We start from the raw sequence: 26,741 nt of genomic DNA, 5'->3' as shown, positions 1-26,741 counted from the left end.
ATTAATTTCTTTCTGCTTTAACAGAAATGGTGTCACACCACCCGTGACTGGAGAAAAAAAAAACGTAGTTTTAATTTGTTAATTATGTTGAAACCAGTTGCGGTATTTTTCATTAAACACGTCGAAAACACAGAGTACGAATAGGAAGGACAATCAACTTTTAACGTGCATAGCGGTAGAAATAGTACAGGCATGAGTGAAATATCAAAAATAATCAAAATATTATCTTAAATAACTCATCATTAGTGCCGTTTCCATAGCTACATTATGGAGAAGTACGATCAGGATTAGGTAACATCCTAATAAAAGGCTTTGCAATAGCAAGAAGACATCAAATTGGCAGTGTCTTGACCTGGCTTTACGTAACTAATGTTCTGTTAAATTAACTTTATTTTTGCGCATTTTCCGTTTCGGAACAAAAAATGGTCAAGTGTGATTTGTTTACGTACGAACCGAAGCTATATTTAAGATGGTTCTTCTTGAATGGCAACAATCTTAGTAAAAAACTTCCTAAAAAAACATTTTTTTATTAATTTTGTTTTAATTTACACTTGATTAAGTAAAAAATTTAACTTGTAATAAAAATTCTGTATGTTAAATAAAAAACCATAACTTGATTTAAAAAAATCATAACTTTATCAAATGCTTATAATGTACCTATTTACTTTGGACGAAAATCAAAGATGTATAAAAATATAGCCAAACTAATAATAACATAGTACTTTAAAAAAATGATACAATTATCTTTACATACATACAAACCTAACATTACCTAATGATACAATAAGTAGGTAATTCTTTAATAACATGATAAAAAATGTTTTTTATACAGTACAAAACTTAATTAAAGGTTCAATCTCTTTTAGGGGGGATTTAATCTTTCTGAGGGGATTTAATCTTTTTTTTCACGGGACCCCAAAAACGTCTACCGAACATAACGTTTAGCGGTTAAAAAAGTACGTCATTTATTTTGCAAGAATTGCAAGCAGTTCCTTTCACGCTGCAGTACCTAATGATCTTGGTCATTGTACTCAATTGTCACCAGTAGGTAGTTGCGGACCCAAAGAGTTTATATACCCCTGTTTGCAAATTTACTAAAAATCGGGGAAAATCAAATTTAAAAAATAATAATATGTCTTTCAAAATGTTTAAAGCTAAATAGGATTTTTGCTCGTTTATTTAAGTAGTTCAAAGCTGCAAGTTTTTTGTTTTCTTGTAGCGTAGCATTTCGTTTCTCAAAGCGTCAGCAAATTATATTAAATTAGAAACAAAACACTACTTTACCATACCAATACCATATACCAATTCATCATCCGCCGAACGGTAAACGCATAAGATCGAACATATCCATAAAGTAAATGCTAGATATATAGGTATATGTACTAATTCTCTACTCATATAGGAAGATACAATCCTTTACATAAAAACTCAAGGGAAATTCAATTATCTATTGTTGTTTGTACCAAGAGGATGCAAATAAGACATGCGGAAATATCATCAGCAAACGAGTAGTAATCAGTAATTCAGGCCAAATCGGACATAGGTACATCGACGCGAACCGGACCTGTTCGGTTTCAATGATTGAATCTGGCTACTGTAATTTCCAAAAAGATGATTGCTATGCACTCTTCCATAACGGCAATGAAAGCAATGATTGACATGTTATTATGTTGCCGAATTCTTTCATGGCTATCCGACAGTCGTAAGAATTTTTTGATCTATTTCAATATGGGGTATTTGTTCGCGTGTATAATTGCTTAATATTAATTAAGTCTTAAACCTGTTCCTATACGCCCCGGGGAGGTTAGGAAGTAAAACTTTTTATTAATGCTCGTTGAAATTTTCCGGGTATTTGCGGTAAAACGTTATTTCTCGGGCCAGTAGAACATTAGCTCTTACTCGTTGCACTCATAAACTTGGTAACGAATGTGTTAGAAAAGTGGTGGCGTGCCGTGGAACTGAATATGTTATAAAAGTGCAGTGAAAATTATCGCGTTGTGATGAGGATGGAAAAGGGGGGGATGTTGGAGAAGGAGGCACCCGTCAAAGGCATCGTGGCGCAGGTGGTTACCATATTCAATGGCCAAGCGCAGAGGTACGTATTTTGAATATTTTTAAGATTAATTAATGAGTGTGAGCGGGGTGTCTTATTTATTTGAGATGATTTAGCTTTTTCATCATCATCATCATTTCAGCCTATATACGTCCCACTGCTGAGCACAGGCCTCCTCTCATGCGCGAGAGGGCTTGGGCTATAATCCCCACGCTAGCCCAATGCGGATTGGGATTTAGCTTTTTAATATCTCTTTATTTATTTTTCGTCTTAAGTTATTATATTATTGGACCCGGGTATGTCCTTAAACTACGTCCAAACCCACCGGTGGACGGGCAGCAGCGTTCCTCAAATTCGGTGTACTCGACTGCGATCGCCAACCCGCCAGCCAAGCGTGGCGATTATGGCATTCAACCCCCATCCGGCACGTATGGAGGTCCAAGGGGGAGGCCTATGTTCAGCAGTGGACGTTTTATGGCTGAGATGATGATGATGATTAGCTTTTTATTCATAAATACGCTTCGGCTTGCCTGCTGAGATTTTTCACAACCAGCCACTGGCAGTTTCCTACTAGACGTAGCTTTACATCTAGATTTCATGTTAGCGTTAATCCCATTTGCTTCTGTTCCCTAGCTAAATAGGTAGGTAATTTTAGGTACTGTTTTAGATTTTTCTATAAAGGCAACCGTAATAGTTTTTCCTGTTGGTCCCATATTGGATCTGATGGATATACCATTTATTGAATCTACCATTTGTTGGTAAATTGGATTCATTAGTTTAAAACGAGATTTGATATTTGATCACTTCTTTTGTTATAATTTTTGAATTGTGTATTTCCATCGCTAGAAACTCTGCCTCGATGCAGTGCTCAAAATTTTCTATTTCTTTTTTCGATCCATAATGCGTGCGTTTAGAATTGAAAACGAATTTATTTTTAAGTGCAGTATGTCGGCGGTTACGTACAAAAACGAGTAAACCACAGAATTAAATATCGCTTTACGACATCGTAACGTTTTCGAAACCGGGATGAGCTTTCACTGTCAAAACGTTAAACCTTTTACAGCCGAAAGTTGTGCATAAAATTCCGTCGTAAATAAAAGCTATGTGTTATAAACCAGAATAGTAATTACTACATAACATGAATACTTTTAAGTGTATAGGTATTAACATGTTTTCTTAATAAACTTGGTATGTATCTACTTTTAGGTACTAAAAAAATATTTTTTTATTGACAAAGTTTAAAAAGTTTCATGTACTTCGTAAAGTCTTAGGGGCTGTCCATAAATTACGTCATCGATTTTTGACGATTTTCGACCCCCCCCCCCTATAATCATCCAAAAATCATGCTTCAAATGACCCCATTTCCTCCTACTTCATGCTACCGTCATCCGATGTTCAGACCCCCCCCCCCCCAATTTGAAATGACGTAATTTATGAATAGCCCCTTAGGAGATTGATAAATATTACCCCATTGCCCTTACACGTATAACAAACAGTGTTCGTTGAAAGGAGCATTTGTAAGGGATAACTTTGAATAATACTTCTAAAGAATATATTATTCTCATCGCGTGCCTATACCGACAAACGATCGTCAGAGCCGAACAGGTATTTCTGACCTCCAGTTCGACATAGTTGTAAAATAAGGCCCACTTGCACCATCCCACTAACCCGGGGTTAAGCGGTTAAACCGTTAACCCAGTGTCAAATTGTACTGGTAACCGTGGTAACTCCAGGTTTAACCGGTTAACCCCGGGTTAGTGGAATGGTGCAAGTGGGCCTAAAAGGCTACGAAGTTCTCAGTTAAAATGGTTAGATTAAGTTTGCGACTACCCTGTGCTCAGTAATCAATTGTAATACAATACAGCAGCCATTCTTTATATCTCAAGCAAAACGTGAATGCTCAAAGAGACCGTTATTTAATGGGATGGCCGGATGCTCCGAATCTTGCTTTGTATTAGTATAAAACTGGAATATTATATAAACTTTATATTTGATATTTGTTTGTACATGTATGGTGTAATGACAGATTAATGATCTGATAATTATGTAATTGTAATAGTTAATCGTTGCATAATATCCGAGTTTATAAGATGAATAATAAGTAGATATTACAAATCCACTTCGAGTTGGGTTTAGAGATGTGGTATTTCCGGACCTATACGACCTTTACACCTTCGTGATAAGAGCGTACTCCCAACTATAAGGCCGGTGACGCACTTGCCACCCCTCTGATGTTGCAGGTGTCTATGAGCGTCTGTAATTGCTAACCATCAGGCGGATTTGCTCTAAGGCCCAGTAGACCTGGGCCTTGGCCAGTCACTTATTAAAGGCGGCTGGATGGGTGCTGACAAATGGTCGGCTAGTTCTTACTAAGCGTATGGCACCAAAGACTGTAAATTCGCCACTAATCAGGCGATTCGTCTGCTCGTTTGCATGCTATAATTGCTATATTCATGAAAGTATAGGTACATGTGATAAGTCTTCCGTAACAACCTGTCACTTTAACAAATCGCATATGGTCGGTAATCATAATCACAATCAGTTCTTCATAATCACACGAGAGGAGGGCGGAGGAGGAGGAGGACCTAGAATACTATAATCTTTCCTCTGTGTGTGTCCTCTTTCTAAAAAAAATCATTCCGTTAGTTTAAAATGTAACTAAGTCCTATAAAAAATAAACCAGTGAAATTATCAATTTAAATACCCCTGCAAGGGTCGCAAGAGTACTCCGCCAAAGCTATTTTAACATTAAGGAATGGAAATTGAACATAGAAAGTTACCGGTAAATATTTTATTTTTAAAAAGCACAACGGCTCATTAATTATTTTTAAACTTAAACTGATACCGGCACTTAGCCGGCTATAGTGAATCATACCAGCAGACTGGAATTAAGAGGCCACTTAAGCCTTATCGGAGAGTACACTGCTGCATTCATGGGGATGTATTACCTTTGGCTCGCGAGCCCGGGCCGATTGGAGTTTTCGGGTGAACTTGACTGGTTATTAATACTTAAACTGCAAAACGTAATTCAAGACCAAAAAAAGTAAGAAATGTTGCCACTTTTTTACTAGCGCGTCTTGTATTTATGTACAAATAAGTAAATAAAAGTACTTTTTTAAATAGTAGGAGTAAAATTACTAATGAATAAATTATCTTGGCGTGATTATTTATCAAAAGGAATTTACTATTTTACAAACAAATTATTGCAGTGGCAACATTGTCTTACTTTTTTTGGTCTTGAATTACGTTTTGCAGTAGGTATAGATGACATAAAGATCCGAAGTCGGTACTATAGTGTATACAACATTATTTGCGGTATTTGACGTCTGTCACTCACAACAGCAATACTTACTACGTAAAATGTCTTGCACATCGAAATCACAAAGGAAAACAACTGCACTGCAAACGTTTACGTTCTACGTCTTTTTTTTTTATTTTAGGGTTGGCCGGTCACCATCGTTATGAATCGGTAGTCGTCTAAGTAAATCGATATGAATTTTTCATTTTTCTTTTAATAAAAGTAAGGAAAAGGTGGATAATTAACTGTAAATATGGATATGGATAAGCCGTTATATAGTTATAACCCTAGGGATATAATTATATGACGTAACATAGTTATATGCAAGCGTTTCATTACTATCTTACTAGGTATATAACTATAATACGGCTTTAGTTTAGTGATATAGTTATATTACTGGATTAAGTTTAGTGATATAGTTATATTACTGGATTAAGTTTAGTGAAATAATTGTAGGTAGGAGTGCAGCGGTGCGGCGGAGGTATAGTTATATCCCTAGGGATATAGTTATATGCCGTATAATACTTTTTAGCAATATTACGTAAAATTACAGGTCGATTCACGAAAGCTGGCGCGAGATTTCTACTGAGTGACAGCTATTTTCATTGAAATTCTGTGAAATCTCGCGCCAGCTTTCGTGAATCGATCGCAATGCCTTATAAACCCTTAAAAAGAGCAGCATGAAAATATATATAATAGTTATCTTACTAGGAATATGATTATAATACGACATATAACTATATCCCTAGGGATATAACTAAACCTCCGCCGCACTGCCGCACTCCTAATACCTACAATTACTATCTTACTAGGAATATGATTATAATACGTAGTTACGTACTATACGGCATATAACTATATCCCTAGGGATATAACTATACCTCCGCCGCACCGCTGCACTCCTACTTACAATTATTTCACTAAACTTAATCCAGTAATATAACTATATCACTAAACTAAAGCCGTATTATAGTTATATACCTAGTAAGATAGTAATGAATCGCTTTCGTATAACTATGTTACGTCATATAATTATATCCCTAGGGTTATAACTATATAACGGCTATATCTATCTTACTGCGACAGATATATTTATCGTCACCTAACAGACAACAAATATGACACAGAAATAACATAAATAAACTTTAAAATAGATCCCCAGTTAGTTTAGATTTTGACGATGGGTGCGACCTACTCGGTCGGTGTATTAAATGCATTTACCTTGCGGGAAAACCATATAATTCTAGCTTTATTTAAATCACAAATAAAAATTCATTATACGTCACAATTCGATACCTCAGTCTACGTGCCATCCAATCGTAATCGCTTGCTGTGACAATCGATTTGGGTTAGTTACATCTCTATATACGTCAGTCACAATGTGTCAAATAACGCAAATAATATTGCATACAGTAAAGCGAAGCCAGCCCATCGACACCCCATACTTTGATAAATTATGAAAGCCCTTGTTACCAACATTGAGGCATAGAAATAATCTTATCGAATTAAAATGACTGCTGTTGCATTTTGGTGGCACATACCATACTTGCTTTTAACATAGACGTATTATACTTACTTTTCTTTAGGTTGGTATGATTGGTAGTAAAACGTCAAACGTCATTTGAATTGTCGTGAACGTGGAAATACGTGGTTATTTTTTATTGTAATTGGTAAAATAACTTTAGCTGTTATTTAAATGGGGGCCAAATCTTTAAGGAAATGTGAAGTTTGTAGTGGGTGTGTAAGAAGACTAACTACTGACGCATTTTTGGCCAAATTTCCAACTTGATCCGAACAGGTCGGTAAACTGATGTTTGTATGCAATATTTTAATTTTTTACTTTGAGTCGTTAACAGTTACTTATTTAATTAGTTTTAGTCGTGTACAATCCATGATTAAAACGAAAATATTTTGTGAATAAAGTATTTTTAAGTAAAAAACTAAGTAACCTATGACACGAATAGTGTACGACCAATTTTATCGATAATCTCTTTATTTCAGATGTCGATTATGGGCAAAGCTGAGGAAAAGGAAATGAGGATTTGGCGTATTTATTTACCTATTCAAAAGCTGAATGGAAACAAGTTCATTTGTGGAAATCATTCTCCATCCAGTGCCTTCAATAAAAAGGGACCAGATTAAAAAAGAATGCGCGCGAATTCAGCATATTGTAATATGCCTACTTGAATAATAAACTATGTTATTTTTATCATGTAAAATAAAATTGTTTATATATATATATACAGGGCGTCCCACGGCGATGCCACATGGAGGGAAAGTACCTTAAATATCATAGATAGCATATTTTGCTGAAAGAAGACTTCATTTTATTTTTTAAACTTAGTAAAGTTGCATTCATACTTTTTAAATTTTTTTTTGATAAAAATGTATGGAAAAAAATTATCGCGTCATTGGAGGAAAAGTACCTTAATTATTGTAAATGAACATCTTACTGAAAGAAGACATTATTTCGATTTAAAAAAACAAGTTGAATTGCATTTTAAATAATTTCATGGTTAAACCGGGAATCGAACCCGCTACACGAGAAAAAAAAATACCTTGTAGCTTTGTCATACCGATCGAAAGGCTTCAATGTGAGAATTATTTTTTTGCCAAATTTTTCTCGTGTAGCGGGTTCGATTCCCGGTTTAACCATGAAATTATTTAAAATGCAATTCAACTTGTTTTTTTAAATCGAAATAATGTCTTCTTTCAGTAAGATGTTCATTTACAATAATTAAGGTACTTTTCCTCCAATGACGCGATAATTTTTTTCCATACTACATTTTTTTTCAAAAAAAATTAAAAAAGTATGAATGCAACTTTACTAAGTTTTAAAAATAAAATGAAGTCTTCTTTCAGCAAAATATGCTATCTATGATATTTAAGGTACTTTCCCTCCATGTGGCATCGCCGTGGGACGCCCTGTATAATGTTCTTTTATTTTATTAATAGGTAGTACAGTAGGTAAATACAGCAGCACGTATCGCACATTTATCGATATCGATAAACAGTAGGTACTGGAAGTGTCGAGCCCTAGCGTTGTTTTTTTTGTGTTGGTAGTAGAGGTTGTGTGGTTTTTCTTTTTTTAACAATCATGGCCTGGATGCGAGATCTTTAAGCCTGTATTTGGTGTGTTGGGATATGTACGTTCATAATTCGGTTCGAGGATTGTTCGAGAGTGCCGACTCTTAAAACGTAGTGATTATATGCTCTTTGAGCGAAGCTTTGCACAGAACTATAGCATACATACTTTTTGGATAATATTTAAACGAGAAATGCATTACAATGAAGTATTTGAACAAATTAAATTATTTTCCAGGAAATATTCAGTTTATTTCAGTTTTGAAAAATGCATTACTTACATCGTCTCCATTCAACCATTCGGCCGATTGGGTATATTTTCTAGCCTTAGGAGTGATTTTTTTCTAAATGAAAATACTTCCCGCAAAGAAAATACTCGCCAGACGCTTTGTACTGTCTTATCGTTGCCTAATGGCTTCAAAATTTTATTTTATTTTACACGACTAGGTGTGAAAATGTGGTGATTACTGGTCGACCTTTAATAATTAAAAAGATTAAGATCATATCTGTTGTATACTGGTTCTCTCGGCTCGGTTCGGCTCTCGAGGCAAAGCTCTAGATCACCGGTGAGAATAACAACGCTGGTGTGACCAAATACGAGTATAATTATTGATGTGTTCAAAAATGTTATTGACCCTAATTATATTACGTAATGGATTCGAGCCTTCGGTCTGTTTTTCAAGTAGCCTAAATATAGGCAAATCGGATCTATTTGGTTTAAAGTTATTTGGAATTACAATACTACTAGCTTAATCAATCAATCAATCAATATTTTTTATTGCGAGAACATAGTTGAATTATGTACATATAAGGTGATAACATTTTTAAAAGCGTCTTATGTTCTACCAAAGAAGAAACTTAAGATAGGTGAGGTGAAATAAATAAGTAGCAATGAGGCCAGCAGACTAATAATTCAATATTGATAGTTGTTTTACTTTGTACTAAAAGTTTATTGATAAGGTAGATACAAATATTAAAAATGAAAATAAACTAACTTATCTATAAAATAAAACTAAATTAAAACTAAAAACTAATACTAAATAAAATAAGATAAAATTAAAATATATCTAAGTAATTGGGCCCCTTTGGCATTTTAATAGTTGTTTTTATTAATCATTGTGCGGGTTACTTGTTTTATGCGGTTGTAGAAATACTGCCAAGAAAATAGTAACAATTAACACTACATCCCATGCGCTAAAAACCAATTTCCTTTCCCATTGTACCTCAAATCATTTTCATCAGAACACTGGCGTGCTATTCACAAAAAGGTTTTCTCGTTTTCTCGTCCGTTGCCAATGTAACTTGACCCCAAAATCTGTAACAGCCAGCTTTTTCAAATGACACAAAATAAGGCTGGTTTTCTAGTGGCATAGTGGTCGATATTCTGAATAACGGTCAGATCGCGTCCCGATAAGTCGAGTGTTTTGTCATTGTTTCACAACATCCTTTACACAGCCCTCGTGCTGGGGCAACAGTCAGCGAGTGCGCCTCATGGGGGCCCTTGCAGGAGCCACGGCAAACCGATATAATGTGAGTCCCACTCGTACATAGGTAGGTCCTGATTTCATTCAGCTATACGCTGCTGGATCTACCCCATCTGTGATCTACCCAGCACACGATTATGTTAAGCGTGACGCGGAGAAGAAGGTAGAGAAGGCCACGTCGCAGGCAACTGTCAATATTCGTACTTTAGATCTGCTATTACAGTTCCTTCAAGTGTCTTTTTGTTGGGCTTAATTTAAAAAAATACTGATAAAATATGTTTATACCGCATTGTTATTTATTAAGTACCTACCTATGTAAATGTTACATTTCTAAATAAATATATGTGCTAAATTAAAAAAAAATACCACAAACATTTTACGTGACAGCTACCTACTCCATATAAAATTAAACGGTATTAATCAATCCATCATTCGACGCCGAGAGGTATTTAACAGCCGCCCTAGCCAAGGTGACAATCGCTATCGTTTCGCCATCGAATCGCTTTGTGTCTCTCTATCACTCTTCCATATTGGTGTGATAGTGACAGTTGCGTTTCGTTCGCTACGGAGCGTTAGCGATTGGCATGTTGTCTACGGGGCCAGGTTAGATCGCTGAAAACGATGTATACCTTTCACTGTTATTTTAAACATATTTTAAATTGAATTAATAATTTGATTATTGTTCATAACGAGTACATAAGAAACAAGTTCCTTATCATTTATTCTACAACGTGCGTTGTATCGCAAACATTTAATAGAATAATATGGTCAGGCGCTACGTCGCGACGCATTAGCTACTTCTCATCAATGTTGAGTATTTTAATAGCAGCAGGGATTTGAAACGACCGAAGGGTAAGCCGAGAATTGCATTTAATAGTCGTTTATAAAACTTACCTACTAAAAGCTACCCTCATTTGCTAGTCCTCTTCGTAGCAGAGCCTTTCTATCCGTTTTTTTAGGGTTCCGTACCCATAGGGTAAAACGGGACCCTATTACTAAGACTTCGCTGTCCGTCCGTCCGTCCGTCCGTCCGTCCGTCCGTCTGTCACCAGGCTGTATCTCATGAACCGTGATAGCTAGACAGTTGAAATTTTCACAGATGATGTATTTCTGTTGCCGCTATAACAACAAATACTAAAAACAGAATAAAATAAAGATTTAAATGGGGCTCCCATACAACAAACGTGATTTTTTACCAAAGTTAAGCAACGTCGGGAGGGGTCAGTACTTGGATGGGTGACCGTTTTCTTTTTGCTTTTTTTTGCTTTTTTTTTGCATTACCTATGGTACGGAACCCTTCGTGCGCGAGTCCGACTCGCACTTGCCCGGTTTTTAAAAGCCAAGGTAGTTGCAGAAATAAGTGTATTGAGTGTGAGCACCTGAGCACTGCCAAGAGTTCCAAACTTTTTGCGATGTTTCGCTTTTAGGATGCTCAGGGTGCGTAGCCAAGATGGCAATCGTTCCCTCTGTTCCATATTTAGTGCGACAGTGACAGTTTCGTTCGCTGAGGATCGTTAACGATTAGCACGTTGGCTGGGTGCGTCCAGGGCATCCAGGCGCATGTAGCTAATGTGCACGAGTTATGCAATGCAAGTGCTATGCAAGATACAGAGGCAGTACCGTGTTTTTGTTGGGTTTGTCACCGAATTATATAAACTTTCATTACGTATAGGTGTAGTAGGTAACTGTTATCTATTCTCTGGTATTGTCCCGTAGTGTTTCGTTTTTTGAACAAACGTCGCGGTCGGATTCACCTCACTGGCCTTTTACTCCCATAACCTAAAAGAGTTATCGCCGCGTGGAAACCAGTATAGTGTGTACACCGATTACTCACAGTTGTTACGGCTTGTGACGGGTCCAATGAGGCGAATACTCTATAAAAGATGGGAAGAACAATCTCAGGTTTGGGTGTACACTGCCGTGACAGGCGGGTTCATCAGCATCCACGATCATTACTGGCATTTAGTCTCGAGTTGAATCACATTATGCACGCAGGCTCAGCTAATTAAGTCGTGGCTCGGTTAGATGCCAGTATTGCACGCAAATGATGTTCTGCAAACATATAGGTACTTAATACTTACCTACTAATCAATTTAGAATTTATTTATATCAAAACATACATACAGTTAGTCATACTTACAAACTAAACACACACAAGTTACTAACTAAACATTGCTGCCGCTCCCAGACGCTTCCGGTGCAAAAGTGCCCATAAAACCTACCTACCTACCTACCTACTAATTAATGACTGTAAATATAAAACCTACCTTTAATAAAACAATTCTTAACAGAATAGAGTGAAATTATGCTCATTGAGTCCGCGATGTGGCCAGTTAGCCAAGTTGGCCAGTAGGGTGGTTGGAGAAGAGGCGATGACCGAGCCGAGCTGGCAATTTTACTTTAATTCGATTTGCTACGATAGAGTGATATGAATGACTATGACTATGACAGTTTTGTGATATCGGAATTTATTAAAAACTATTTGGTTTTGAGACTCAGTTTAGATAAACGAGAGTATAAGAGGAGATTCTATAGATAAACAGTCCAAGGCGTTTCTTATTTATAGAATTAACCCTGACGCCTACTTAAAGCTTGAATCACCGCAAAATAAATCAGCTGAGCGAGGGGGATGGTATTGAGCGGTGCAGCGCATGCGCCCTGCACCCAGACGAAGGACATATGGCCCGGCGTTTCGCACCAAACAAACAAACGAGCCAGACAGTGACACTGACCCACACCGCTCGCATCGTTCCACTTTTTGTACTACCGACAATTATTATTTGGAGTGAAAACATAATGTGACGACTTCAAGTGCTATTATTAGAGGGACTGCAAGAAAAGTGAAAGAGAATTTATCTAGTGAGCAACCGCGTAAAGGTCGTTTCTCAAAAAGTTGGCACCGCCAGGTTAACGTTAACGTTTTTCAAAAATTTTGCATTTTCGCATTTTTTTTTATTGGGATCGTTAAAAGGCAACTTTAACTATTAGAAAATGTGGAAGGGAAGCAATTCCTTCAATTAGTTTAGGAGATATAGGCGTTTGAAATTCAGGTTAATGATATCAAGGACAGGTGAAAGATATTTTGTCTCCAGGTTATCGATAGTAGAAGCAGGTTATCGAGAAATAAGTACAAATTCCAATGAAAATATTGACAGGTTATCGAGAGGCGTCATTAACCTGTGTCCGTTGCCGTTAACCTGGTTTCTTGTCATCGTTCACCTGTAATGAGTGTCATCCACCTGTCCACCACATCATTTTCAATGCCCTCTAAAAATAATCGAAAAATGTGTCATCTTCTGTAAAAAGGGACCTTATTGTCCACCACGATGATTAAAATTTTGGATTCTGACCCACCTCACCTTCGATTCGATTCCCAATTTAACAACAAGTTTCTGTGAATAAGTAAACATTCAATCTTACTGTCTATTCACCCTGGCAGTACCTAGTGGAACTCAGGTTTGGTGCAACATAGGCACATGCAGTTTTGGTCATCCAACTCGTCTTGGTGAGCACTTGGGAGAGCAGAACTCAAGATAGAGCTGATGCTGGACCATCGCAGTACCTAGTGGAACTCAGGTTTGATGCAACATAGACACACGCTGTTTTGGTCATTCGACACGTCTTCATGAGGACTTGGGAGGGCAGTACCCAAGATAGAGCTGATGCTGAACCCTCGCAGTACCTAGTGGAACTCAGGTTTGGTGCAACATAGACACACGCTGTTTTGGTCATTCGACACGTCTTGATGAGGACTTGGGAGGGCAGTACCCAAGATACAGCTGATGCTGAACCCTCGCAGCACGTAGTGGAACTCAGGTTTGGTGCAACATAGACACACGCTGTTTTGGTCATTCGACACGTTTTGATGAGGACTTGGGAGGGCAGTACCCAAGATCGAGCTGATGCTGAACCCTCGCAGCACCTAGTGGAACTCAGGTTTGGTGCAACATAGACACACGCTGTTTTGGTCATCCAACACGTCTTGATGAGCACTTGGAAGAGCAGTACCCAAGATAGAGCTGATGCTGAACCCTCGCAGTAACTAGTGGAACTCAGGTTTGGTGCAACATAGACACACGCTGTTTTGGTCATTCGACACGTTTTGATGAGGACTTGGGAGGGCAGTACCCAAGATAGAGCTGATGCTGAACCCTCGCAGCACCTAGTGGAACTCAGGTTTGGTGCAACATAGACACATGCTGTTTTGGTCATCCAACACGTCTTGATGAGCACTTGGAAGAGCAGTACCCAAGATAGAGCTGATGCTGAACCCTCGCAGCACCTAGTGGAACTCAGGTTTGGTGCAACATAGACACACACTGTTTTGGTCATCCAACACGTCTTGATGAGCACTTGAGAGAGCAGTACCCCAGATAGAGCTGATGCTGAACCCTCGCAGTACCTAGTGGAACTCAGTTTTGGTGCAACATAGACACACGCTGTTCTGGTCATCCGACACGTCTTGATGAGGACTTGGGAGGGCAGTACCCAAGATACAGCCGATGCTGAACCCTCGCAGTACCTAGTGGAACTCAGGTTTGGTGCAACATAGACACACGCTGTTTTGGTCATCCAACACGTCTTGATGAACACTTGGAAAAGTGGTTACTAAGATAGAGTTGATGCTGAACCCTCGCAGTACCTAGTGGAACTCAGGTTTGGTGCAACATAGACACACGCTGTTTTGGTCATTCGACACGTCTTGATGAGCACTTGGGAAAGCAGTACCCAAGATAGAGCTGATGCTGAACCCTCGAAGTACCTACTGGAACTCAGGTTTGATGCAACATAGACACATGCTGTTTTGGTCATTCGACACGTCTTGATGAGCACTTGGGAGCGCAGTACCCAAGATAGAGCTGATGTTGAACCCTCGCAGTACCTAGTGGAACTCAGGTTTGGTGCAAGGTCAGGTCAGGTTAGGTCCGGGTTCAGGTTCAGATAAGAGCCGGGATCCAGGTCCAGGTCCGACTCCGGGTTTGAGTCTAGGTCCGGGTCCGAGTCACAGTCCGGGTCCGAGTCCGGGCCCGAGTCTGGGTCCGGGTCCCAGCCCCTTCCCAATCCAAGTCAAAATCTAAATCGCCAAACGTGTACTATGCATCGTTGAAGAGTTCTGTTCTAATCATCATCAGCAGTTCCACTTCATCAAATGCGACAGTTTTTAATGAAAATGCTTGATTTTCTGATGTAAATCCAAAAGTCACTATACGCATGCCTTTAAGGTTTGAGGAGTTCCCTCGATTCCTCATGGATCCCATCATCAGAACTCGAGATTGACAAAAATGCAGCTTATAAACTTATCTTGCTTAACAAACATAACGAAGAGGACAAATCGCCAAACGTGAACTATGCATCGTTGAAGAGTTCCGTTCTGATCTTCATCAGCAGTTCCACTTCATCCAATGTCACTTTTGTGAATGTATATGCTTGATTTGTAAATAAAAACACAAAAATCACTATATGTATGCCTTTAAGATTTGAGGAGTTCCCTCGATTCCTCATGGATCCCATCATCAGAACTGGAGATTGACAAAAATGCAGCTTATAAACTTATCTTGCTTAACAAACATAACGAAGAGGACAAATCGCCAAACGTGAACTATGCGTCGTTGAAGAGTTTCGTTCTGATCTTCATCAGCAGTTCCACTTCATCCAATGTCACTTTTGTGAATGTATATGCTTGATTTGTAAATAAAAACACAAAAATCACTATATGTATGCCTTTAAGATTTGAGGAGTTCCCTCGATTCTTCATAGATCCCATAATCAGAACTGGGTTTTGACAAGAACGGGACTAATCTGCATATACTTATACTTTTTACAAAACATTTTAATATATGTCTTAAACTAAAAACCCTCATAAGGTACCTTTTCCCGTGGGACGTCACAAATCTAGTTTCAGTATATGTAACGTGGATTTTAAATAATTATCGATCACCTGTCATATGGCAGGTGAAGGACGCTTCGTTCACCTGCCATTGCATCATTCACCTGACTTTTTTGGACAGGTTAACGAGACTTAAGACAAAAGTACAAAAATTTCAATAATATGCAGTTTTAACAGACAGGATAGTTTTTATTCCTAAATTAACACACAAAAGCGATATAACCGCTATATAATTATATAGTTACGAGTATTAGTTGTGGTATCAGTGACATTAACCTGCCGCAAAATCTCATCCACCTGGCAGTTTTAGCCAGGTGGACGATATGCAGGTGATGGGGAAAATGGCAGTTATATCGCGAATACACAAAATGTATTAGCTTGATGAACTCCATACTTAGGCATATAAAACTAAACTATTGTTTACGTTACATATCTTGATAGTAATGCGATAGGTTACATAATTAGCAAGATATCGACTCCAGGATAAAGAGTACTTACCCATTACAAACTCCAATTTCCGATACTTTGTCGTTTGTGTTTTATTTGCGAAGCACAATAACCACGTCTTCGTCCTACCAGGTGATAGCTGATGAGTGACGGCTTCAGCTCGTGCGGAGTGAGACGGGAAAGGTGCGGTGGGGGTTATACAATCGTCGTGAATGTGACGCGCCAGGTGACTGTTAAGAATTGCCTTGGACAAACTTTGAAGCCGAATAACTTAAAATATAAGTATAATATTGTTATGCGATAGTAATACTTTAAAAGTTAAGGATATATGTTAATAAAATACGGTAATGCCGTTAAATTAAGTTAATATTTTGTGTGGTTTTCATAGCTCGGAACATCAGTACCTCGCGTTGGGACACGGCAGGTTAACGGATAAACGTAGTTACAATATTTTTTTTTGTAATCAATATTTATTAAAATTTTTTCAAAGTATTAGGCCTCTGTGTAAAAAGTCTCTCTAAATATGTATTAATTTTTTATATATAAAAATAGTACATAACGAAAAAAAAGTTCTAACATAAACCTATTTACAGGTGGCGGTGCCAACTTTTTGAGAAACGACCTAAAATAAACAAAAATCACGTACAAAAGAAAGTGTTGTGAAGCCAGTGCGCCCAGTTAGCGTGACGCCGTGCTACGCGGCATTATTGTCGCTCGCTCTGTTCTACCTTTCAGGCACACCTGCCCGGCATTCGACATGCCAGTGCCACTGTTGCCAAACTAAATTGACAGTTGGACGTTTTTGATTCGTGATGACTCGGTTCCGATAACGAGGAATCATGGAGCGTAATCGGGTTGATTGCAAACAGAGTGTAAAAAGAAAACTGCTCGCTGATTGTGATCCGTTCGGCCTGAATGGATAGGGTCGTCGCCACGAGATCTGATTTTTCCGGGCGAGCTGCGTCGGCGGTGGCGGGCGCGATAGCGCTCGCGCGCGGTCTTCAGTCGGCCGCGTGCGTGCGCGGCGTGAAAGTCTCCTCGGCATGCGTCCGGCCGCATCGCCCGTGGCGGCCGCGCCGAGCGCGCGGCGCCTGAAGACCGACCTGCACGTGGCCGAGCCCAGCACGGCGCGCTCCTGCAGCCCGGCCCCGAGCCTCCGCAGCCAGCGCGCCAAGCAATACAGGTCCATATTAACTATTCGACACGGTTCAGTGCATCTAGTGTTAATGTTAACTGTTGTTTTGTGCCATATTGCTAGTTTGGTTTGTAATAACAAACTTAAGAATCATTCATAATGATAACGATATCTTAGGCTAGCGTGTATTATCAGATATCAATATTTCGCTTAGGTAAGAATGTTTCCACAACTTTTTGTGGCAATTCAATGCCAGTTATAAAGCATTATTGGTTGTATTCTTTATTGGATCGTTGCTCCACGAATATTGGCTGGAACAAAGAATCAAACACAATAGTATCTTAAGCAAATAAATGTAACTATTGTTTCAATTCGTGTGCACAGAAAGGCCAAAAACACACACGGCCAAGCAACTAACTAATGCAAGGCCAACCGAGAGGCAAACGTGTGCTGCAATTTAGATTCACTCTATGCGTTTTCGTCATTAAGAATTAAGTTTACCAAAATATTGATCAAGGCTTTTCCTGGGGCCTAATCCTACGTAATGTAATATAAGTACTTAGTTCTTAATAGAATACAACGTCTCAATTGGATTACGGCGAAGTCGCCAACGAGGTAAATGTTTTATGTACGTATCGGCAAACTGTGTCAGTTAACCGCAAAATAAGTAAATGTCCAGTTAGGTGGGTATTATTTATTTACCAATGCTATTTGCATGTGTCAATGGGACTTATTGTTTCATTGTCTGGATGTTTAGTTTACCCTTAACGCAAAACGCAACATTACTCAATGCATCGTAGCCGGATGTTTTGGCTTTCCAATAGCATCGACATGCATTTGTTTTGCTTATATTCCCTCCACAACCGCTCTGAAAAGATAATTGTGTCAATTCTTAGCATTCTTCTGTATAAGGTGCGAGTGCGACCTATTCACTGCGATAGGTATCAATAGCGACACAATCTGACACGTTCCGTTGCAAAAATGTCATAGCATTGTCATCCACTCGAGAGTCTGACGATATCTACAATACGATATTCTATAGTTTTTGTTATTCTATAGTTAGTGTTTTTGTTAGCATTAGATATATCTTTCGCAAAATTAAGCATGAGGACATTTATGAGGTAATTTACATATGTGCTATTAGTATTACGGGGGGCGGTCCTTACTAAACACAATGATTAATTTCTTACTGTACTTATATTTACTTCAATGTTTCGCTTTTTTTTACAAGTTCTTTCTAATCCTAAAGAAAACATAGTACTTTTGTATTCAACTGCTGGTAAACAAACTACTCTACGAATAAACTGCTCGCTGATTGTGATCCGTTCGGCCTGAATGGATGGTAGTGATGGTGTATATGTTGACGTTGTTGTATATGTAGGGTACATTAATAATAACCCATATGTGGGTAGCTAGGGATCTTTGTCTCGGAATAAATGGTGCACGTTGAATACGTCTTTTATTTGTCAGTGGCGATCGAGGTAAAAATTATTCGAAAAAGACAGTGTAATTGTCTTTCATCAAGTTTAAAACAATGTCAGTGGGAAAGTTGCGTGAATTTGATATGAAAAGTGGCAATTGGACTGCGTATTGCGAGCGAGTGGAGATGTACTTCCTTGCAAACAAAGTGGACAGTACCGTTAAGTTGGCCACGTTGATTGCGGTCATGGGAGAGGAGGCCTACGAGTTATTATCAACCTTAGCGAGTCCGAAGAAGCCCTCAGAATTAACGTACGCGGACGCTGTCGACTTACTTAAAAAACATCTCCAACCTAAACCTTCTATTTTGGCCGAACGATATAAATTCCGGCAGCGACGGCAAATGGAGGGCGAACTAGTAGCGGATTACGTGGCAGAACTTAAAAAGTTATCTTTACATTGTGACTTTAAGACAACTTTAGAAGACAATTTACGTGACCAGCTAGTGTGCGGCATAAGAAGTGAAAATACGCGACAACGACTTTTCGCGGAGGACGATAAATTAACCTACGGCAAGGCGGTGACACTAGCGTGCACTTTGGAGGCGGCCGAGCGGGATGCCAGCGCAGTAGACCAAAACCCAACCACCCCCATCGATATGAACAAAATAAACATAATGTTTAAATGCATGGCTTGTGGTGATACTCAACATAAAACGGAAAACTGTAAATTCCGCAACTATGATTGTAGTTTATGTAAAAGGGTGGGTCACTTGCGGAGGATGTGTCCTGAAAATCATGTTACGGGTCAAGAGCCGACTCTGAGACGACGAAAAGAAATGGAGGAGGATCCCTTACGCACATCACGCGGAGCGAGCGTGACCGGCGGCGGGCGGCGCGGACGAGGCGGCGCGCGCGGGCGCAGGGTTACTGGTGCCTACTGGATGCAGGAGCCAGTCGACGAGACGACCACTTCGGAGCAGTCGGGCGTGACTGTTGCTGATAGTGATGGTGATTACGATGATGAACAACCTATGTACCAGATGTCCTTGGCAAACTATAAACCGGTGTGTATGTCACTTTTAGTACAGAATAAGCCCTTTCTAATGGAGGTTGATACGGGGTCAGCGCTATCTTGTATTAATGAAGATACCTATAGGCGATGTTTTAATGATTTACCTATAAAACCTTGTCGCGTAAATATTACGTTTTATGACAAGTCTGTAGTAAAACTTCGGGGATATTTAGAGGTGAAAGTCAGTCACAACAATATTACAAAAGTATTAGATCTGTATATTTTAGAAGGGGGTGATAGCACTAATTTACTAGGTCGACAATGGCTATGCGAGCTAGATATTACAGTTCCTAAAGTAAAGTCAACAATAAACAGTCAACCTGTATTGCATAACAAAGAAATGGACAAAAGTGTAATAATAAACGTCGTTCCAGTAGCTCGTTTGTGTTGCCCGAGGAGGTGCCTGAGCCGGAGCTAGATAGCGGTGAGGGCTCGATGTCGCCGCGCCCGGGGCCGTCAACCGGCTCGGCGGCGCAATTGCCAGTAGCTCCGGGGCCGGCCGAGCCGACCCGGGCCGGGGTGCCAAAGAACAGTGTTCATGCTAAGGGTGCAGCAGGGAATGTCGAAATCGCAGAAGCACCATTACCTAATGTACCAACTGTCGTGCAATCGAAAAGAGTTGTGAAACCTCCCGTTAGATTCGGTTTTGATGACTACTTTTGACGTACCTATAAGACTACCTAAGTTAAATTAGCTCTGTATAACTTTTTCATAAATTAAGAATTTAAAAAAAGAAACAGTTGTTATTGTAACTTACCTATACTACTGTGCTACTTATGTTGCCTATACTGCTTATATTCTTATATACTTACATAAATATGTTACCTATAGTTGCTAAGATGTCATATGTGTTTTTGGTTGTAACCAGAGTGAGTGAACTAATTTTCACATGATCGAGCCTTGTGTAGCTGAAACAAGGTTCAGTTTTGTGTAACCGGAGTGAAAGTTAATTCACGATTATCTTATTCGTGATTACATATATTTAAGTACCTAGTTAAGTTATCTACCATATGTTGTAGGAGTGTATGGCTAGTAATAAAGGTGGAGGTGTTGTATATGTAGGGTACATTAATAATAACCCATATGTGGGTAGCTAGGGATCTTTGTCTCGGAATAAATGGTGCACGTTGAATACGTCTTTTATTTGTCAATCAACACATAGTTAATATACATACATACATACATCATTGGCTCAGTGACCCAAAGAGGATCTTGGCCTCTGACACAAGAGAGCGCCATTCTGCCCTATTCTGCGCCACTTCACGCCAGTTGGGTATTCCGAGGGCGGACAGGTCTTTTTGGACTTCGTCACTCCAGCGGTATCTGGGACGCCCGGACGGACGTTTTCCGCCCGGGTGCCTCACATACGCTCTTCTCACAGCACGATCCTCCCCCATCCTCTCCAGGTGACCAAGCCAGCGGAGTCGTGTGGCTTTGATCTCGCCAATTATATTAGGCATCGCAACCAGCTCCTCTAGCTCCCTATTTTTCCTTCTTCCATAGTGCCATCTTCCTCTCTGATAGGCCCCACATAGTTAATATAACAAAAGAAATATTATCAATAAAATAACTCAATAATTAGCCTTATTTTGTTATGATACGAGTAAATGATAAGTCATTAATCAAAGTCCGGTCAATTTACCTACTGAACAACTTAATCTCCACTCGTTACTTTAATCGGTGCTGACTTTTACCACGTATTGTTATTGATAAAAAATCTTTGATAAAAAAATTTAAAGAAAGATCCCTTTTATTTGCAGTAGAGTACCTACTATTAAGTAAATTGGTCAATATTAGGTATCACAGCCCACTCCACACTGTTAACTAACTTGCTAATGGGTTCACCATGCTACGTTAAGAGTAAATAGTGTTGTTAGTACACATTTAAATAAAAAAAACTCCTTACTTTAAATGGCATTACAAAATTAATAAATAACTAGAAATGCCTAAATAATTCACACCTTAGTTGTTACACAGAATAACCAATAGTGTTGTTATACCATTTATTATTTAATCGTCTAGTTATTCATTGGTTCCTTCGTGACACTGTCCCCCTAGTTACTTTTCCTGATCAAAATTAAAAACTGTGTTCATCAAGATTACTTACTCCATTATTTATTTTCAACAATCTTATAGCGTTCAATTATATGAGACAACCTAGCTTTTCGCAAGCAGGGTAGTCTTTCCAAGACGCATCTAAAAATGCTGTCCGGCTACAAGGACATACCTATCTTTTAATAGTATTTAAAATCAAATGGAATTGTCATGTTCAGCCTAGTTTCAACCCTCGAGTCTCCCGACACACACCGCACAATGACGATGGGGTATTTATAAATATGTGTACCTATCTAATATTTTTATAGTATGGGTTTCTATGCTTATCTAACCGATGAACTGATTAAAAAAATATTTTGTATTTTGTCTGGGTGACTATGGAATTGAAATTCAAAATAATCTGCGCTAAACAAAGTCGCACCTTCAGTCTCTCTGTACGCTTCTGTAATCTTCTGAACTATACAACGGATTTTAACGCGGTTTTCATCAAATATATCTATAGTGATTCAAGAGGATGGTTTACTAGATGTAGGTATCTCGATAAAGTTTTGTGTAAATCTGTTGAAGTGGGTCTCTATTATTTATGTCAAAAACAAATCGCAAAACACTATCAGCTTCTACATATAGACTGAGGCGTGTTAGGCTACAGGTGACATATAATTAGATACAGCTATAGGGTGTCGCCCTATTTTCGCTAATTAATTTGACAGGGCGCGTCGCACCCGCCCCGATGACTTATGGAATTGGCAATCTGTTATACGAGTTAATGTTAAGTACAGTCAGCAGTAGAAGTTGCTAAGCGTGCCAGGTGTTCAAAATTATATGACGCGACTTTATTGTTAAGAGAATTAGAGCGTGTCAAAGTTATTTTGAACACCTCGCCCGCTGTAGTAACTTTCTGCTGCTGACTGTACCTATTATAGGGTATATTTGACAGTTATTAATGATGAGTATTGATGGAAGGATTTTTTTTTAAATTATGAATGGGCTTACTCATGGCCACAGACTAGCCGAGGCGTAGACGTGGCCTACGATGGATAAGGATGGTGTGAGATCGATACCTATACTGATATACTGTACCTAATATAGTGTATATTTGACAGTTATTAATGATGAGTATTGCTTGAAGAATTTTTTTATTTTTATTATTATGAATGGGCTTACTCATGGCCACAGACTAGCCGAGGCGTAGACGTGGCCTACGATGGATAAGGATGGTGTGAGATCGACAAATTTATGTTACACTACTTTCTTTTTTATTCTTTTCTTTATTACGATTAATAGTATCGATTTTATGAAGTCTGAATGATTTCATAAAATCCGATTGACTGAGGGTGACGATGCGCGCATAAAAGTCATAACGGCCAATGAAAACACATATGTTTTTTCTTTGGAAAATCTAGTTTGAGTTTAGAATTTGCCGCGTGAGAATATGGTATAACAATTGATTGAGCTTTCCAACGGCTGTTACGGTGTTGTGGAAGAGAAGTATTTACTAACCCAACTACAATTTTATGCCCAAGCTATAAACCACGCTCAGTTAAGGGCACATTACACCATCCAATGTTAACAATAGAGAAAGTTGACGTTCATCAGTAATATTTCACGCTTTAAATTACTTAAAAGCAAGAAGAATAGGTACCTAAAGGTAATCTAACCGACCCTAAGGGTCAGTTGCAAAAATCACATTTGACAGACTGGTCAATGACAATCGGCAATTAATTATGAATTTTTCCCTAAAATAGGTACAATTTAGCGCACGTTTTAACGGTGACAGATGGTTTGGTGAAACTGACTGACTGTAAAAGACGACTCACGTTAAACACGACCGTGTCCGGGCCGGAGATTCCAGCTCATCGTTTTCTATGGAAAGCATCATGTGATCGCCCGTCCTGTCATTAGAAGAGTAAGCTCCTGAAGCTCCGGCCCAGACACGGCCCGGTCTAACGTGACTCATCCTTAATGTTTGGATGACCGAACCTTCTGCCTCCTTAAACGCGTTTGCTGAATTGTATTGTAGGAATGTAGGTAGTTACAGGAAGTATCTTCTTTTACTAAAGTTGATATTGTTGTCCCCAGGGCCAGCCTGCCTGTGCGCACGGCGCGTCTTCTGCAGCGCTCGCGCGCGCAGACGCCGTCCGACGCCGCCAGCGAAGGCACCGCGTCGCCCGCGCCTGCGCCCGCGCCGGCGTCTCTGCTCCAGGATGTCGTGGACATCAAGACGCTGCTGCTACAGCTTAAGCGAGTCTTGCAGGAGGCACGTATAGCATGATTGGTCCTTGTATAGTGCAATGCATTAGGACCCCTGTGCTCCTATACATAAAGCTGGATTAAGCTAACTCTGCATTTATAAACTTTGCATTGAAAAAGTGCGGAGGTGTCAGCATAAACCTAATTTTTTTAAGACGTTTATTAAGGCACTTTAACACTGTCGCGACGAAATCGGTGCAGAGTTGGTTTGTTCCGACTATAGATAATTTTCTGACTTTGCAGTGCGGAATCGGTATAGTTACCAGTCAAAAGGCAGGGTCGCTCGAGACAAAACTGAGTTCATGACCAGCCGAATATGCACGCACACATTACCTACTCATTTATCGGCTTTGAGTCATTCACCCCTCAGCCCACAAGTGGCGAATTTATGCGTATCGTGCGTAAATACGAGGAAATCGACGTATTATGAAATCACAGTTTTGCCTTAGTAACTCGAATCTTCGTGCTGATTCCTTACCGTTAAGTCAGGGATGGCCTTAATTTTCACAATACCAGCATTTGTTTTTTCCCTAGGATGTCTGCCTTATCTAGTGCCTTAGTCACACATAGGCTCTAGCCTATGTCTTTTTATGTTACTAGCATACTTACACTGCCGGCCAATAGAATATCACTGAAATATCATAGCAAGAACAACTTTATTTAACTAGATCTCATCAAATAAACATTAGGTACATACTTACATATTTTATGGCACCTGATATTGAAATATGGATAATATTGGTCGGTATTGTAAATGCATGCATGTAGTGACTGCAAGAACTGTTTTTTTTTCTTTGCAAGATTTAGTTTTGTAATTATCAGCAACTTTACAGCCTTATAATTGAGCTTATTAAATGTGAAATAGTCTTAGATTTCATCAGTGCTCACATTACATTTATTAAGGTTTTACAGGTAGCTGTCTGTTAACCTATAATAATTAGCTTCCTTGTTACTTTTTGTAGGTATTAACTATCTACATTTATAGCGGATAATAGCCATTATTTAGTAGGTTGCACATCACATACGGCAGAGCAGTGTGAAATGAATCGTAACGAAAAATTTTAGAATAATATTTTTTGGTTACACATATAATTTACTATTAGAAAGTTGTTATTAAAAAAGTAAACTATTAGAACCTCAGATAATAATCTCAATAAAAAATAAATAGCAAGAGGAATTGCAAATTGGTCAAATACGTTCGGGAAAACTGGCGATTTTCCTGTTGGCAATACGAAAGTTTAACGATTTGGGTGCATTTGTTTTAGAAGGTTGGAACATGCCTGAAAGGATCCAGCAAGAAAATTAAGACTTTAAAGTTCATTTATTTTAATATGTCCACAGAGCCACAGCAAAAAATTTTTTGATCCAAATACCTAATACCTACTTAGATCCACCCACCTAATCTAACTACCTATACAATACAAGTCATTAATCGTGTAATTTGACTGTGTGACATTGTTCAAGGCGAATATCAACCCACATAGTATATACTTACTGGGTTAGAATAAAGCTTATACGAAACCTTGTACTTTCATTTAACTTCCGGACTTAAATGGGCCTTCTATGTAACAAGAGTAACTAACGGCGCAACACAAAATAATAAGTACCTAGGTAAAATTATAAATAATACACAGCTAAACACTCACTCTCTACTTTATGGCGGATAATTGAGAACATCCACCTTTTTTTACGTCAGTTATAATAATCAAAATCGGGTCTTCCATTACCAGTCTAAACTCAATTTCCTTACTTGTTAAACTTATCCTTCAGTTTGAATAGCTTGGTAGTTTAATAAAACGCAATAACTGCATTTACAGACCTTTCTTTCCATTAGAAACATGTTTCAATGTAGAAATGCGATTTACTGTTCTGATTGTGCCTTACTGTTGTGTAAATACATGGAGGTAACATTTACGTGTTTGGTATGCATAACGAGAAAGCATGATTATTATGTTGACGTGTGCAAGTAAGGGCGTACACGTAGGAAGTAGCGCTCATTTGTAATTTCCCCCTAGTTAAGTACCTACTCTAATAGCACGCGTTTGCCGTTACCTCCCGACCAATCATGTGTGGCCGCGAGTTAACATTATGGCATCACCACATTCAACTACGCGCGTTTCATATTTTTAAGTAAATAGTCAAAAATTGCTGATGCATAAATGGTCTCTCCTTCGGTTTGGACCACGCGGCTGCAATCCAGCATAGAATGTACTTCGTGTCATGCTCGCTTCATAACGTCTTTACCTTTATTGAAGCAAAACATCTTTTCTCTTTTTCTTCGTTTTCCGAAACGAGCGAATCAAAACCAACATAAAATGTTACCACTCACCGTGTCTTGATTAAGTTCTCTTCACGCGTATTGATTGACAATTGATAGGCGCACTTGGTGACACTCATACAACTATAATCGCGCATATATGTATGCCGAAGAAAGAACTTACAGTCAATGGTCTAACGTGGATTTGTGTCTATGTTAAGTGTGAGCGATCAGCTCAAACGATATCTGTGTTGATACGTGTGGTGACTCCCTTTAAGAACGTTTCCCATGTGCGGTT

General features: G+C 38.9%; 1 protein-coding gene across 1 annotated transcript in view; it reads left to right on the top strand.

The window, feature by feature from the left end:
• Window positions 1–24,223, top strand: part of LOC134664734 (uncharacterized) — a 117,343-nt gene extending 93,120 nt beyond the window's left edge. Inside the window, exon 23 of the mRNA XM_063521481.1 lies at window positions 24,016–24,223. Coding sequence (XP_063377551.1) covers window positions 24,016–24,208 — 193 coding nt within the window. The 3' untranslated portion in view covers window positions 24,209–24,223. The remainder of the gene's footprint in view (window positions 1–24,015) is intronic.
• The last annotated feature ends 2,518 nt before the right edge of the window (window positions 24,224–26,741 follow it).

This window comes from Cydia fagiglandana, chromosome 5 (genome assembly GCF_963556715.1).
Source record: "Cydia fagiglandana chromosome 5, ilCydFagi1.1, whole genome shotgun sequence".
Lineage (NCBI taxonomy): Eukaryota > Metazoa > Arthropoda > Insecta > Lepidoptera > Tortricidae > Cydia > Cydia fagiglandana.
This window is presented reverse-complemented; position numbering and strand designations above follow the sequence as displayed.